The 17,214-nt window shown below is 48.4% G+C and overlaps 1 protein-coding gene across 1 annotated transcript in view; it reads right to left on the bottom strand.

The window, feature by feature from the left end:
- Positions 1-12,546: 12,546 nt before the first annotated feature.
- Atp1a1 (ATPase Na+/K+ transporting subunit alpha 1) overlaps positions 12,547-17,214 on the bottom strand; it is a 29,334-nt gene continuing 24,666 nt past the window's right edge. The window contains exons 19-23 of the mRNA XM_026394106.2: positions 16,579-16,724; positions 16,313-16,443; positions 15,933-16,034; positions 13,511-13,602; positions 12,547-12,911 (exon numbers count right to left, since the gene is read on the bottom strand). Coding sequence (XP_026249891.1) covers positions 12,883-12,911; positions 13,511-13,602; positions 15,933-16,034; positions 16,313-16,443; positions 16,579-16,724 — 500 coding nt within the window. The 3' untranslated portion in view covers positions 12,547-12,882. The remainder of the gene's footprint in view (positions 12,912-13,510; positions 13,603-15,932; positions 16,035-16,312; positions 16,444-16,578; positions 16,725-17,214) is intronic.

Raw genomic sequence — 17,214 nt, 5'->3', positions numbered from 1 at the left:
TGACCCAATGCAGGGGGAAATGCTATCATTAAAAATCACAGTGTGGACATTCCCTGGCCTGGCAAACCTTCCCTGTCTCCTCAAGTTTATAACATTAGTGTCATATATATAACAATAAATCCATACACATAGAATGAAGCAGAATACATGCAAGCAGTAATGGTTTGCTTGGTAGCAGGACTATAGATTCTGTTAAAATTATTTTATCATATTGACACTTTTAAAATGTCTAACATTTCGAGAACGCACTTAGTTTTAAGTGTGGGACTTCTTACTGGATGACTCTGGATGCCGGTGGGTGTCTCCAGGTTCTTTTTCCTGTTTGCCAGAGGCCTGGCTGGCTTTGGAGGCCAAGGTCAGCTTCATGGGGCCCCAGTCCAAAAACCCACCAGCAAAGTCTTGCTAGGATCTGTGGGTTGGACCTAGGAGGCCACCGTGGCTCAGAAACCAATCAGCATCCCAGACAGAGGGTGGGTTGGGCAATTGGACCCACTTGGACGATTACTGTGTGCATCCTCAGAACCTCCCAGCCTTTGCTCCTTCTCCTGTGAGGTAGGACGGTGGCAGTTTGACCTCAGGAACTGTATGAAGACTGAGTGAGATCATGCCCATGCAGTAATCGAGTGCCTATTGCAGTGTCCAGTTCCAAAATGGACTGCCTGCTTGTAAATGCAAGGACCCCTTCTCAACCCTAAGAGAAGTTTTCCTGGCTAACCCTTGCAGGACCACAGTAATAGAAGAGCCCCAGTCAACGGTCCTGTACCGGGCAGAGGACAGTGAAGAGAAATGCAAAATCTTTTATAATAAGGATGGTGCTTCAGGGTTGTTAAAAGGATTAAATGAGATGATATTTACAGGGTATCTCATAGTGGTTGGTGCTAAAATAAATCTTTTCTCCATCATCCCTGCCCCTTTACAACTGGACATTTCAGCAGCCTGTGGGGGGCGGAGGGAGGCTCCTCTCCTCATTTGTAAAGAGGAATTAATAGGGTTGTTGTGAGGATTAAGAGAAATATATATATATATATATATATATATATATATATATATATATATATATATATCTCCTGACATTTAACTAGAACTTGGGAAATGGTAGAAGTTTCTTCTTCACTAAAATGATCTACAAGCTACACACCGTGATGGGTACCCATCCTTACTACCTGCTTATTACGAACACAGGTAAACAGAAAGGGCAGGTACTGTGTAAGAAGAGAGCATCAGAGGGAAGCCAACTGTGCCTAGGCAGCCAGCAAACCCTCTGAGGACTGGATCAGGGCCCTCTTTAGTGAATCTACTCTCTGCTCTGTTTGCCATTTGCATTTACTGTACGCATTGGTAGCCACACCTGGAAAGCCATATATATATATATATATATATATATATATATATAGAGAGAGAGAGAGAGAGAGAGAGAGAGAGAGAGAGAGAGAGTGTGTCTTGATCAAGCAAAGCAAGTGCAACACAAACCAGTAGTGGCACCCCTATGAGCCAGCCCTGCTGGCAGATGAAGGTCCTGCAGCTTCTAGGTGTGCAGGGCACTCTGAGTTAGCTTATGGAAGCAGCCAGCTCACAGGACTCCTCCTCTCTCCAGTAGGTCAGACTTTACAGAGTAAGAGAGAAAAGGAAATTGACCTAAAATCTGTTCCATCATCCAATCGAAAGGCGTTTTAGTTGCATTTAAAGTCAATTGTACTATCAGCTGCATTTAGAAGTCCTTTCTCTGTAGTCATGGTGCTAAATGCTCTGTAATCTCACTTAATCCTCACAAACACTCTCACAATGTTTTGTCCATTTTACATATTGGGAAACTAAGACTTCGAGGTTAAAAGAGACTTATTGAAGGTCTCAGCTAGTAAGTTGTAGAGCCAGAATGAGAATCTGGGTTGACCCTAATTTCACAAATAGCGTTTGTAACAACTATACTCCTCTGTAAATATCTACTCATACTTTCTTCTTTAAGCAAAATGCTTTCTGAATCTTAATTTTCAGGGTCTTTAGTAAAACATTTTGTGGAACATATTTTATAGATACCTCCTCCCCCCAAATCTAGCTTTCTTCCTTAACATTTTACTTATTGCAATTATATAATTGGTGCACATGGAAATTGTGCACTCAGCGCCAAGCCTGGTGGGCTTTGGTCACAGAACTCAACTGTCAGTCATGTACTGTCCTTGGAGCCAAAGCCCAGGCCTCAAGGAGCCCTGGCTCTACAGTGGCACTACTTTGTGGTCTCCTGCATCCTGCCTCAGAGGCCTTTCCTGCTCTCTATTCTAATGTATGCATTTCCCCTTCCTTGCAGTTACAGGGACAAATATCCTATGCTTTCACTTTTACGAGGCTCCAGATGTTGTATTTAACTTGCAAAAAGTCTAAAATACTGCAGCAGAAATGTGGTTGTGAGTCAGGGCCGTGTACGTGTGTGTGCGCTCATGTGCGCCCTTGTGTGTGTGAAAGCCAGTCTCTCAGCACCAGCTAAAAATGTGAAGCAGGCAGGCTGTGCCGGGAATTGAGGGCACCATATGCTTGCATTTCTAGGTCTTCCTAAGAGTTACATAACTGCCCCCAGAGCAGGGGGCAGGAGCAGGGCCAGCCGTGGGAGACATTTCCAGAGAGGAATGCTGAGGAAGGCCTGACCTTGAGCAGACAGGGAGTTTACCAGGCCATGGAATGTTCCCAGCCCTGGGGCTTTAAACAAAAACTGTATTCAGAGGGTGACTGCTTTGTGGAGAACAAACCCTATCTGTCTTCTTGCTTTGTCTTGGGGGCTTATCAAGGTGAGCCCTTACCCTGTGTGGCACTGGGTATTGAATTCAGAGCTGGGCACAGCTGCCAGAGCAGGGCCTGGTAATCCTCCCAGCCATCTCTAATTAGCAGACTTCAGGGCCCACAGTGTCCTGAGGGCCAGGCAGAGGTGAGATAAGAGCTCTAGTCTTATCTACTCCCAGAATAAGGCTGCAGAAAGGCATCCTGGGAGGAGAGCTATGGGAGGGGACACAGCCAATCCACAAAAGCTTATCAAGGGCTCCCTCACTGGTCACCCTTGGGGGAGGGAGGTGTCTGATTGGCTTGTCCAACTGAGGCCTCCTCCGCAGGCCTCTTATGTAGAACCCCCCCCCACACACACACACACCTCCCTCCCTGCCCCCACCTTACTTGACTAAAGCCTATTATTCCGTCAGGCCCCAGTTCAGAAATCTGAGACTTAAAGTCGTGTTTTCAAACTGTGGATCATGGCCTGTTCGTAGCTTGTGTAATTAACTTTGTGGGTCACATTTATCATTAAAAAAAAAAAAAAAAAAAACAAAACTACAGTGAGAAATAGGACGATAGAGTGCTTATGTGAGCACACTGGACATCATGAAGTGAAGGAGGTAGGCATTGCTTCTGTTAGATGTATTCTGGATGGCCATATTAAAAAAAAAAGTCATTCTGAGTGGTGGTTTGTGATCAGAATATTTGAAAATCTTTGGTTTAGGGATGATGTCTATCAATATCCTTCTCACCGAAAGTATCAGAAACTCTGGCTCCCTGTAGGTTAGACAAAGTGGACAACTATTATCTCACTGAAAAGGAAAAGTCCAGAGGTTGGGCAGCCCTGAGGGTCATTGATACAGTGTCTCAATCATGCCACTGAGTATTTGGAGCCTTCCTGATGGGTTTTATTCTCAGGCTAAAAGCAAGGTGGCTGCAGAAGCTCCTGGTCACAGCCCAAGAACACCTGAGGGGAGAAACACTAGGTCTTCCTGTGCCTCTGGAAAGTGAGGACATTTTTCTAGGAAGCCCTCTGACGGACTTCTCTCTCAGTGGAGAACAGGTCATAACTCTGCTCCTATAGCCAGCCCTGGCAAAGAGTATGGAGTTCCACAAATGGGTGGCATCAGGCAGGTGGCTTCCCTGATCTGGCAATGGGAGGGGAGGGTGGATTCTGGGTCAAAAGGGTTCTGCCCAAGGTCAAATGACAGAATGGAGAGATGCTTGCCAGGTCTAAAGCTGACTAGTACCTAGAATACACCAGGAACACCTCCAAATAGGAAAAAGACATCAATCCCAATGACAAATCAGGGAAAAGATATGAACGAGCAATGAATAGAAAAGTTAACTCTAAATTCTAACAAATGGCTGGGTGCAATGGTACATCCCAGTGATTTGAGAGGCTCAGGCAGAAGGATTACAAGTTCTAGGTCAGTCTAGGCAGGCTAGGAAGACCCTGTGTCAAAATAAAAATAAAAAAAGATCTGGAGATATAGCTCAGTCTCTGTAGAGAGTCTCTGGGTTCATTCCCTAATACTGCAAAAAAAAAAAAAAAATCTAGCAAACATGCAAACATATGGCACAATACTCAAATCATTGTAAATCACCCAAGAAATATGAGTTTCAATGGAAATTTACATCCTCCAGGCTGAGAACAAGCTAGAAAGCTGGATACTTCTAGTGTTTGGCAGGAGGAGGGGGCTTGGGAACCCTCACGCACGGTGGGAGGCGTGTGCACTGGTGCAGCCATGCTGAAGGGCAGTCTGGTCCTTTGGGTCAGATTATGTAAATGCATGTACCATGTGACCCACCATTCTGCCTCCAGGGAAGTTCCCACGGAGCCACAAGGAGCCACGTGTGAGGGTGTTCACTCTGCTTTACTGGCACTGGAGGGGAGCAGCACACCACCTGGGTGGCCATTACTTAGAAGAGGTCAAATGTGGTGGATGCACTCAATAAAGAGTACTCAGCAATTAGAAGCAGTGGATTAGGAGTGCCCAGAGCAACCCGGATGGATCTTAAGGACAAGATGTTTCGCAAGAAAAGTGGCAGAGGTGGAGAAAGAATCTGCTTGATGGTTATGAGTTTTCTAAAGGTCACTTTTCTGATGAAGATGCATACTGCAGGGTTATGGGTGAAAGGACGTGTGGGATAGATCTTAAAATACTCAAAGAAAGCATGGGGGATGGAAGGCAGTAAAGAGACGGCACAAAACTGACACAATGTTGGCCACTGTTCAAGTTAGGTGATGGCTACGTGCAGGTTTGCTGCATTATCATCTCTACTTTTGTGTCCCTTAGAGATTGCTTATGTTAAAAGTTAAAAAGCATGTGTACAAGCATGTGCGCACACACACACACACACACACAATTCCCAGGTTGCAAAAATACACTGAAATTAAAAGATGAACACTAAAATGGTTACCTATGGGCAGAACAAAGTAATGGGGGTTGGGCATGATTGAGAAAAGAGAAAAGGAAATAAAGATAAGATTTGGGGGTCCATCAGGAGGGCCCAGAAAAATCGAGATACCCCCACTGGAGCACAGGAAGTTCTGCCCAGTACCCACTTTTAATTTCTCAAGGAGCCGCTCTCCTCCCAGTCTCCAAGCCTCCTCCAGTGAGTTTTAAATACCGGAGCATTTTCTTATTTCGGCACTTACCACACATCTTCTTAAGCCCTGATCATTGCACCGTCTTCTGGACTGTGAGTAGCAAGGGACTGAGACTTTGTGTTGTGTTTGCTCAACACAAGGCAAAGGCAGAGCCAGACTCTGTCCCCAGATTGTGGTGCAGAGTCCTTCACACTGGTTAGACCCTGTAAAATCTGTTTCGTGAAAAACAATAGCCAATATTTGTTGAGTAATTTTTTCATGGAAAGAAAATATTTTCAAATGGAGAAAGCCTCATTTGCTCAACAAGGAAATGGAGGCTCAGAGAGGTCAAGAAATTTGCTTAAGCAGGTGCCATGGTGCATGCCTGTCATCACAGTGGCTCAGGAGGCTGAGGCAGGAGGATCACAAGTTGAAAGCCAGCCTCAGGAACTTATTGAGGCCTTAAGAAACTTAGAGAGACCCTGTCTCTAAATAATATATTTTAAAAGGACGGAGGATGTGGCTCAGTGGTTAAGCATCCCTGGGTTCAACCCCTGATTTCAAAAAAAAAAAAAAATTGCTTAAAGTCACTCAGCTGAAGTGTGGCAGAGCCAGGATCCATCAGACAAGACGGCATTTGAACTAGTATTCTCAGTCATTGAATCATACTTTCTTGAGGGAGGAATGAAGACCAATAGTGTCCAGGGAGAGGCCTACCCACCTGGAGCATTCTAGGAGCACCATTGGACACTCCCAATCCAAAAATTAAATGTAGTGATATCGTCTCCAGGAACTGTGTGGTTGAGAAGGGAATGGAGTGATCAGAGAGGGAACAGAGGGGGTCAAGATTGATTCGAAACAAATGGGGAGGTCCACAGAGATTGTTGTTGAACCCGAGGATCTTTTCCTCTAAATTGTAATGGGATCTGTCCCTCCCCCATGAGGCTGACTCTTCCTATATATCTAACACTTTGCGGGGAGGTACTAGGAATTGAATCCAGAGGTGCTTTACAACTGAGCTGCATCCTAACCCTTTTTATTTTTTATTTTGAGACAGAATCTCTTTTTTTAATACTTATTTTTTAGTTGTAGGTGGATACAATATCTTTATTGTGTGTTGCTGAGGATCGAACCCAGTGCCTCATGCGTACTAGGCGTGCACTCTACTACTGAGCCACAACCCCAGCCCCTTGAGACAGGGTCTCTTTAAGTAGCTGAGACTGGCCTTAAACTTGCCATCCTCCTGCCTCAGACTTCCAAGTGACTTATTTGTTTATTTGTTCTTTGTATGTATACATGACAGTAGAATTTATTTTGATATTTATTTGGAGTATAATCCATCCTAATTAGGATCCGATTCTTGCGACTGTACACGAAGTTTCACTGGTGGTGTATAATATATGAACACGGGAGAGTTACATCCAATTCCTTCCACGATCTTTCCTGTTCCCAGCCCCCCTCCCTGCCTTCATTCCCTTTTGTCTGATCCAATGAACTTCTCTTCCCCCCCTCTCCCTCACCTTATTATTGAGTGTTAGCATCCGCATATCAGATCCATCTACAGAGTTCTTCACCAGTGGTTCTCAACTAGGGGTGATTTTGCCCTCCAGCAGCCATTTAGAAATGCCTGGAGATCCTTTTCTGTAGCACAGCCTGGAGGAGAAGGATGGCTAATGGCACCTAGCAGGTGAAGGCCAGGGATACTGCTGAACATGCTACCAACAAGAGGACCACCCTCAACAAAGAACTATCTGACCCAAAGGGTTTACCGCACCAAGGCTGAGAAACCCACTCTCCAGCTACTCTTGATTCTTAACCTGGAAGGCACTTCTTGCTTCCTATGCTTCCATGGTCCTCCTGGCTCAGCTTCCAGAAGCTCTAAGTACAAGGACTTGGTACCCACAGGGCGTGGTTGAGAGCAGCCCGGTGCTGGCTGGGGCTTGGAGCCTCAGGGAATGGCCTTTCCTTCGATAGTTCATGACGGTGCAGGGCCCTTGCGCCACTCTGCCGTTGTGACCCGGAGTCCAGTGGTGTGCTGGTTAATGTTCAACCACTAGCTCCCGGGAAAAGAAGTCCTGGTGTGTGGCATTTGATGATTTCCATGGTGTGACTCTTCCAGCCTTGGTCAACTTTGTGTTAACAGGGGGAAGTCAGCAGGCTCGCTGCATTCCCAAACCCTGAACAAATGAGCCGTTCCTGCACACCACTGCTCACTCCCCACCTTCAACTCTTCCACCTTCTCTCTGAAGCCACAGGGTCGCTTTACCTAGGGAATCGGAGGCTTAACTCAGTAAGTTTATTTTTCACCCTCACGCTAGTCCAACATGGGTATTGTGAGAGGGTGGCTGTGCACAGGGCCCTTCTCCAAGCAGCAGTGCAGGACCCAGGGCCTGTCTCCAGGGCAGTGATCAGTGTACAACAGAATCACCCGGAGGGCTTAACCCAACCCCAGAGTTTCTCATTCAGTAGGACTGGAGTGGGGCCTGAGAATGTCCATTTTTCTAGCAAGCTCCCAGCTGTTGCTTATACTGCTGGACTGGGCTCGCGCTTTGCTCTGAGGCCATGGTTCTTAACCTTGGCTGCACGTCAGAGTCACCTGGAGAGTTTTAATAGATCTCCATGCCCGGGTTCCACTCCCAGAGATTCAGGCTTCATTGGTCTTGAATGCAGCTTGGGCCTGGAGAGGTTTGAAGTTCCCCACGGGATGCTAGTGTGCAGCCAAGGAGGGCTTCACTCTGCCTTCCGCCATTCGGCTGGCAGACGTAGGAGAATGATCTGCTCTGCAAGGATTTAGGGGTCAGCCCTGGAAGTGATGCATATATCAGGTCAGCGTCCATTCCACTGCCCAGAGTGGTCAGGTGAGCGTGCCTCCCATAAGGGATGTTGGAAAAAATGGGGCCAAGAAGAAAAGCACAGGGCTTCTTCAAGAACCAGGGAGCTCCAGCCCTCACTGCTACTTTTGGATGAGCATACCTAGATGCAGGGCCTAGTGTGTGGACCCACATGTCTGTGAGCCCACATTTATGTGTGTGAGATGATGTGTTGGGTCTCAGCTTTAGGGTGAAATGTCGAGGTCAAAACTGCCAACGACAACGTGGGGGGCTTTTATGCCCCCCTAGAGCACAGCCCTTGGTGTGGTGGAAAGACCCTAGGCTTATAAATCTGTGCTCAAACACTTCCTCCCTCATTCAGTAAAAGTCACTAAACTCTCTGAGTTTCCCTCTGCACAGGGCAATACTGTCCAGCTCTGTCTGCTTCATAGGATCAAATAAACAAAGTGCCAAAGACAGTGTGGCAGGCGGTAGTTCATGTAGTGAATGTTGGTTCTCCTTTCCTTAGGAAACCCTGCCTGCTGGCCCCAGAGACGATGGGGTCTAGAACAGGTGGCCTGCAGGAACTCTGGGCTTCTCTCCTGGCACAGCCATATGGGATGAAGAGCCGGCTTTGAGCACGCTCATTGGTCTTGAAGGCATCTTGGGCGTGGAGAATACACAGGGAAGACCAGTAAAGGGGGAAAGTACATCTCTGTTACAAATTAGCTGGCATTAGCATCTTACATGCCTGTCATTTTTAGGAAGAATGTAAGAGCTTGCAACTAGTTTCAAACGGAGCAATTATTCAAACTACAAAAGGATTCTTCACATTACTGAACAACGTCTTTAAACAGCTCTGCTTTCCTACGCACAAATTAACTGTACTGAGTCAGAACCTTGGATGAGGGAAGGGAAGGGAAAGGAAGAGAAGAGGAGGGAAGAGCAGGGAGCCGATAGGAAAAGACAGTTTATAGACAGCAGGGTCCGGGAAAGACAGTGTTAAGACCTCTGAGTCCTGGAAAGCAATCATTAACGCAGAGGGGCGTTTCTGCAGCCGGTGGAACGTGAGGGACCTGCCACCCTTCAGCTGGAAGCCCTGTCCCGAGGGGGCCACAGCCTGGGAAGCAGGTGGCCCTTAGCCCAATGGGAGAGGCAGGCCGAGCCTGCCCAGGATTAGCACCACTGCCCTCTTGCTTTCCCATTGCACAAGTCGCAGCTTGATCACCCGGCAGCTCCTGGGGGCAAATTCATTTGAGTAACTGTTCAGCAACGTGGGTTTAATTTCCAAGAAAGTTTCCATGATCTTATTTTGGAACACCAATTCTAACCTTCCCTGTTCTTTGTACTTTCATAAAAACGCTGCCCTTCCCAGGTTCTTGGCCCTTGCTGTAGCTCTTTACACCGTAATCCACTTCCCTAGCAGGCACAGGTGCCAGGTACAAAGCGTTAGGATCCTGGACTCCACATCTGACTGGGTTGGAGGTAGACTTGCCCACCTCTGCCACTTATGAGCTGTGGGACTTCTGCCAAGCTACCTCGCCTCTCTGAGCCTCAGTTTTCTCATTTATAAAATGGTTATAATGCAAGACATTGCTTGGCACGTGACAATCACTGTAGAGTTAAATAGGTAGTTCCATTACGTGGGAAATCAAACTCCCCGCCTGGGTTTATCTTCAGGGGACTCCTGGAGTACAGTCGCAGTGGAGATGTGTGTGGGGGTGGGGAAATGTTTCCTGAAACTTTACAGAGGATCGGGCACTGTGCCAAGCCCTTTCCACATTTTATTTCATTTAAACTCCACGGCAGCCTCCTGAGGGAGGCTGTGGCCCTCTCCAATTTGTAGACAGAGAGGCTTTGGAGAGGTGAGCCATGTGCCCACGTTGCCCACCTGAAAATCTGGGTGAGGCTTCTGGAACCACAGTGGAGACCACTCTCAACGCCTGCCCAGCGGGTTTGCCTCAGAGGTGGCACAGAGTCACGGTGGGACATGTCACATGTGGGCCCGTGGGTCTCAATCTTGCCTTCACCTCTGACCACATGGTGCATGGACGAAGCTCTTTGGCCCTTGGCCCTTCTCTGTGAGTACAGAGCTTGGGCCACTGTCTTAATGAGGAGTTTTCTGTGTGAGGCCCTGACCTGGGCATTAGGGAAAAAAAGGAAATGAGCAGTCAGGTTCTGGGACCTCACAGACCCTCTAGGTTAGAGGGGGGAAAGGCTGTTAATGATTTCAAAGCTGAGAGAGAGTCAGAATTGTGTGTCGGGGACTCGTCAGCGCTCTTCATAGCGGATTCCACATTAGCCGGGAATAAGGAGGGTTTTCCTGTGAGATCACTTGAGGCCCAGGACAAGGATGAAAAAGCTCTAGAGCCCAGGCAAGTCCAGGGATGAGTGTCCCCATGTCTCTTTTTGAGCTCATCTTTTTACCGAAGACCTTTGTTGGCCACGGTCCCCACTCAACGCCATCACAGCCAGTTCCATGCAGGGTTCATTCGTAAACTCTCCGTCTTGCAACTTCAGCCTGGAGAGAGGAGGAGAGGCCCTAACTAACAGACTGGTTGGTGGCAAGCCTGGGCACGGAGTTCCCTTGGGCGAAGTGTCAGCTCTGAGCCAAGAAACAGACTCCAGGTGAGAGGACCATCAATGTTAAAACTATGGCGGCTCGGGCAACATCCAAAAAAGAAAAAAGAAAAAAAAAAATTCTGGGAATGAACATTCATTCACTCAGCAAACACTGAATGTGCTTGACGTTGGGGAGGGTACAATCTGGTCTGTGATATTATAGAACTCACAGTCCATTGGGGAACAGAAACAGGGGTGTAGTGCCACAGCAAGTTATTCAAACACTAGGGCCCACTGAGCGTTTCCCCAAGAGGAAGGACCTAAATGCTATCCAGAAGGTGAGCGGGAGCTGGGCACGGTGGCACACACCTGGAATCCCAGTGACTCCGGAGGCTGAGCCAGGAGGATCACGAGTTCAAGGCCAGCCTGGGCAACTGAGTGAGACCCTGTCTCAAAATAAAAAATGAGAAGGACTAGGGGTGCAGCTCAGTGGTAAAGTACCTCTGGGTTCAATCCTAGTATTAAAATAAAAATAGTAACCACCACAAAAAGAAAAAAAATAATCTTCCCAAACATCCCTCAAAAAAATAGATTAGTGAAAATTTGTATTTTTTTTTTTTTGTCAAATAGAAAAGGGCAGAAAAAAAGGACATCTGGGGCCTGGGGTGGGAACAAGCCTGAGAAGACCAGTGCCAGTCTAGGCACACAGAGTGGCGTCTCTCCTGCCATCGCAGCTGAGTCCCTGCAGTGCCAGATGACCTCAAGTTAGACCTAATTACCGTTGGTCTCCAGCCTCCTCATCTCGAGGTCTTTAAGGGTCCTTACGTTGGCCTGGACCACGGCTCATTGAGGCCTTGCCTGCAAGCCTAGAGGTGTCCCAGATGAAGGGACAGTCCTGCCCTTCCAGGTCATGCCACCGGAGTGGCAGCAGCAGCAGCAGCAGTGTGTGGGGGTCACCCTCCTTCCTCCCCTTCCTCCCGTCAGAGCATCACAGAAGCCTAAGGAATGAATTAAACTTTACAGAAGAAAAAAATACGATGATCTTCTGGCGGAGGATGATCACTGTTTGGTGCCCGAGGTGAGAGTACTCCTTGTCGTACTCGCTCCTTGCTCAAAGGGGACAAATCGGCGATGACCGCCAGCGGAAGTGCTCGGCAGTGACCAGTCCTCCGAGAGGCCTTACAGGACCCCTAAAAGCAGGTGTTTTCTGCTGCGACCCTGAAGCAACTGATCCCCTCCACCTTTTTACCAGGGCCTCCAGCACATGACCACTTCTTGAAATGGTTCTGCTGGTGCCAACTTCAGAACGAGTCGGATGGAGAGAAGCACCGGATGAGCACCCAGGCCTGACTAGTGTGTGCAGATCCCTGCCTCAGGCAAACCTGAGTCTGGGGCACTGGAGGCTGCGGTGGTCTTCAGAGAGCCAGCGGGAAGGCCTGAGGGGCCCGCACATGAAGGCCCGAGCTAAGGCTCATTACACCCTGCGTCTGGAAGTCCCTCAGCTGAAGTTTCCTGTCAAGGGGCCAGAAGCCCAGGCAGCAGGTGGAGTCACAGCACAGCACCCGAAAAAAAATGGGCCAGGGAGCCTCACCTACTCCAAATAAGCACGGGCACAGGGTTTCCTCTTAACCCTGCTTCTCATACCTGAATGGGAACCAGGCACCTGGAGAGCACATTCCACACACTGCTGATTGGCCTCCGTGCGTGTGGCTGGCCTTCCTAACAAGCCCCAGGGGAAGCTGCCGGCCTGGGGACCCACACAGAGAACTGCAGATGATCCCACATACATACACACACACACCCAAGAAGCGACACGGACACAAGACAAAGTCCATTATAATAGCCATCTTTATTTGTAAAAATCCAGATATAAAATGTATTCTTTCAGTCTTTCCAGGTTTTCCTTTTTTACAAAAACAAAAAGGCACGTAAAAACCTTCCCCCGATGTCATTCTATAGATGGATGTTTTTCAGGCAGCCCTCCCCCCACCCCCCCAGTATAGCTACATGCTTCATTCCAGGACGTCTGGCTTCCCCCACATGCTTCGGTGCTTTCCTACCAGGGTAGAATTCCGAGTTTCCAAGACTGAAGTACACAGAGAGGGGGTGGGTGATGGATGCAGAGTGTGTGGTATGATACTCCACGGCGTGCAGGACAGGGGACTAGTAGTAGGTTTCCTTCTCCACCCAGCCTGTGACAGAGAAAAAGATACTAAAGTGAGTCCTCGCTCCAGCATTCCAAGAGAAATCTCATGAGAACCGACCCGAGAACAACGGAGGTAGGGTGAGGTTACAACCCCAATTCAACACGGGACCGCAACTGAATGTATGTGTGTGTGGTATCGATATATTTATTTATTTATTGCAGTACTTGGGATTGAACCCAGGGTACTTTACCACTAAGCTACATCCCTAGACCTTTTTTTTTGTTTTGGGACAGATTGTCCCTAAGTTGCTGAGACTGGCCTTGAGTTTGATCCTCCTGCCTCAGCCTCCCAGGCAGCTGGGATTACACGTAGGCACCACGATGCCTGGCTAAGTGTACTTACTGAATTCTTGAGGAATACTGTCATCTGGAAAGGCTGTCTGGGCTTCTGGCAAGTATTCTCTACGTTATATTTGATAAATCTAAAATGCAATCTGTTCTCAAAGCCGAAGGAGATGCAGGGAATGAAGATGTGACTGCATTCAGCTCAGTGTGCTGGGGTAATGGCCTCAGCCATCAGGATGAAAACCAGAGACCCCCCCTAAGGACAGCACCCTCCCCTTCCAACCAAAGTGTCCCAATTACCGCCAGGGCGTCGCCGGATGATGAGCTTCCTGACTTCATCATACACGAAGATGAGGAGGGAGTAGGGGAAGGCACAGAACCACCAGGTAGGCCTGGAAGTAGAACCAGGTTCCAGTTAGACACACACACAAACACGGTCAATTCAAAGGAACGGAGACCGCACGCCACCACTGTGATGAGGCAGCCATCGGCGCAGAACGGTCACGGGTAAGTCCTGAGTCATCACAGAGCAGATGAAACTCCTCAGGAGCAGATTACTGCTGCACGTGCCCAGGGCCCGGAGACGCAGAAGCCGGCCCGCGGGCTTCCTAAAGGAAGCCTTGACCATCTTCCATTTCCTTTCCAGAAGAACTGGTTTACCAGGCAAGTCAAGTACACTTTCTATTAACAACCTGGAGCAACTGGACATTTTCTTTCTTCTTTTCCTATCTAAAGAGCTTAAGAGGGGTTTGAACACATTTGTCTCAAGTCTTGACATCTGAAGACAAAGAACTGCCATGGTGGATCAAAACCCCTTTATTCATCCCCTAAGCTCGGTCTCTGACAATGAGATTTGGGACAGCCAGCTGTGTGTTCTGAGTCCTAGACCTAAAAAAAGCTGAGCTCTAACAGATGACAAAGGCCTTCAAGGGCCCTGGAGGCTGCTGCCACCTGGTCCCCAGGCTGGAGACAGGCTCCGGGCAGCCTCCACTTGCTCTCTTGACAACCAGCTCCCATGTGAGGAAGCTGGCTCTGGAGGTCCCTTGGAAGTCACCTCCTGTGTGTCTTCCACAGCAGGGAACAGGTGATCACACTTGACTCAACTACCAGAGGAACCAAACCACCTTCCACAACTGGAGAGAGCCCGTCAAGAACAAGTTCTCGAGGCTGGGGGTTGTGGCTCGGTGGCAGAGCGCTTGCCCAGCGTGTGTGAGGCAGTGGGTTCGATCCTCAGCACCACACAGAAATAAAATAAAGGTCCACCAACAACTAATAATAAAATGTTTTTAAAAAAAAGAACAAGTTCTCTAGCGGTCACAAAGGGTTGAAGGAGCCCAGAAAATGGCAATGTCCTGAGGCATGACTGTCTTTTAGTGTGATTTTCCATTTAAGCCTTTTAGAGAGCCTGGTGACCTTTTCTGACCTTCTCCTGATAAAAACTGGCTCAAGCTGACAGAATTCAACTGAGACCTGTCTTGCCTCTCTGTGCACCAACTCTGTGCAGGGCATCGGGGAAACAAAGACAAAAAGGACACTACGGGCCATGCCTTCAAGATCATTATCTACCGGGGAACAAGAAATGACAAGTAATGCCAAAGAAGAGATGCAAATGTCCAGGAGAAAGAGGACAAGATCACTCAGAGTCAAGCTCCAAGGAAATCAGCCCATCGGGATTGATGGGGAACAGAAGGGAGGGACCTTACCAAACCCACAGGCGGAGGACAGGGGAATACTGAACTCGCCTCCCATAGGCTTGCAGGGGTGCAAGGTAAGGCTAAAGAACAGTTTAGGTTGGTAAGATAGACCCCGGATGCCAGTCTCACCTCGCACCACAGACAGATGCCTGCACATACACAACAGTGAATGAAGCCCGTGGTTTTTGACGAGTGTAAGGATGGTGAATGGTAGTGCTGGCAATAGGCCAGCTCAGAGAGGGTCCAGTTGAATCTGAGCAAAGACCGGGGGAGTGGGAATTCCTAGACACTGATGCTTTAAACCAAAAGCTTTCTCAAAGGCTCTTCTGGGTGCCCAATTCTGCGGCTTCACATATTCTAATCAAGTCACAGCTGCTTCACCTTAACCGGTTACGAAACATCATCAAACCCACTCGGTTTCAAACAGCTACCAGAGATGATGGTCAACACTGAATGTGAAAATTTAAGTTTAAACAGAAGTGCGAAAATCATTCACTGTGTTTTAAGGCCAGCCTGGTTCTGACCAAAGACACGGAGTCAGACTGATGGCTCTCATCAGATCTACTATGATAGATCATAAACTTAAAAAGGGGCCTCAGATCTCCTTCTTCATCCATCTTCTTTCGGGAGCAGAGCCCTCAAAAGGAGGAGGGCTTGTGAGGTAGGACACAGTGACTAGGGTCAGCAAATCAGGATTTGAGCCTGGGTCCCTAAACTCCAGGGCAGCTCCGGGTGGTCTCCAAAGACAGCTGGACTGTAGTTGTAAGGGACCTGAGGGCCTAACAGTTAGCTATTGAGCAACTGCAAGGAACCCGAGCCTGCCTATTCTCACGCTGGGCCAAATCCCGGGCACCAGCTGCAGCCATGCAAGTCTGGATTTGCTAGCTCGATTTACTGCTCCATCAAGCTTTCCTAACTTTTCAATCCATAGGAATTCTCATACACACCACCCAAAAATTCTGAAGAGGTGCCACGCACATCACACATGCTATTTCTACACTTTTTGGAATGTGAGAGGCTCTACTTACTTGAGGGGATACATCCTAAGGGCGACACCCATTCCAGGGCAGTAGGAAAGGAAAGCAGCGAGGGCTGTCTCTTCAAAGAGGCCAAATATTAAGATCTTGTTCCTGAAATTCAAGGGGAGAAAAAGAAAAGCTTAATACAAGATGTGAACAAAAAGGTTTACCTTCAATGCCACGCACTGAACGGCAGATCCATGTCTACCTACGTAACTAGCACACAGAGGCCAAATGAGAACAACTGGAAAATTCCATTTTGCTTCTTAAATTTGCTCCCAAGGCTAGAGATTCCAGAAAATTGGCCCATTATGTGCCAAACGCTGGATTTTTTGCAGAGGGCTGAATGAAAAGCCGCCAGAGCCCGTGATGTGCCCTTTGCTACTCACTTCATCCCCTGCTGGAACACAGAATTCCTCCGGGTCTTACAGATGACCAAGTCGGCCCACTGCACCACCACGATACTGACGAAGAAGGCTGTGTGGCAGGTGAACTCCACGATTTTCCTCTGCTCATAGGTCTGAAACGCAAAGGCAAAAGCGTCAGCCTCGGTGCTTCGACAACACGGCTGGTGGCGGTGGGGCCACAGTCCTTCAGGGCTCGAGGAGCTACCATGCTACTAGGCTGGTCAGGTAAGCGGCCCTCACTCACTCACCCACTGCTGCCCATAGCTGTCTTCCACATCATTGACCCAGCGGTCATCCCAGTCCACTCGGATGCCCAGCAGGTGAATCGGGAGGAAGCCGTTCTCAGCCAGAATCACAAAGTAAGTGAAGAAGCCCCCCAGGGCCTGGATCATACCTGGAGTTGGGAAAACCACCTTTAAACAAGAAGTTCATCTCCGCAGCCTTCATCTGATCGTGGTGGCTGCCCGAGGGAGCACAAAGGGAGGTCCTCATGGCTCACCAAGGCACAGGAGAGATGCCTGGTCACTTGTGGGCCCTAGGAGTGATGGACTTGAGGACCGCAGGGTGCACTGACCTAAATAAAGCCCTCTCTGCTTTTAGAGTCTCTTTCTAGAGTATAAAAAAATTAATTGGTGGGCCTTGCTCTTAAAACAGCCACTTCCCTTACTTGATCATCTTCTTGTATATGGGCAATGACTCCAAGGTGAAATCGACTTCCCCCTTTTTAATCTGAAAAGCAATGACTTCTTTTCCACCTCATACCCCAAGTTTCTCAGGATAGGACTCATGCTATGCATCCGGAGACCTGGCCGTCTTCCTCTCAAAATCAAGTTGTCCTGGAGCTCGGCATGGGCTGCTATCCAATTACTCTACTGCCAGCCACT

The sequence above is a fragment of the Urocitellus parryii genome, chromosome 11 (assembly GCF_045843805.1).
Source record: "Urocitellus parryii isolate mUroPar1 chromosome 11, mUroPar1.hap1, whole genome shotgun sequence".
NCBI lineage: Eukaryota > Metazoa > Chordata > Mammalia > Rodentia > Sciuridae > Urocitellus > Urocitellus parryii.
The sequence above is the reverse complement of the archived record's forward strand: the minus strand, read 5'-3'. Positions and strand labels throughout refer to the sequence as shown.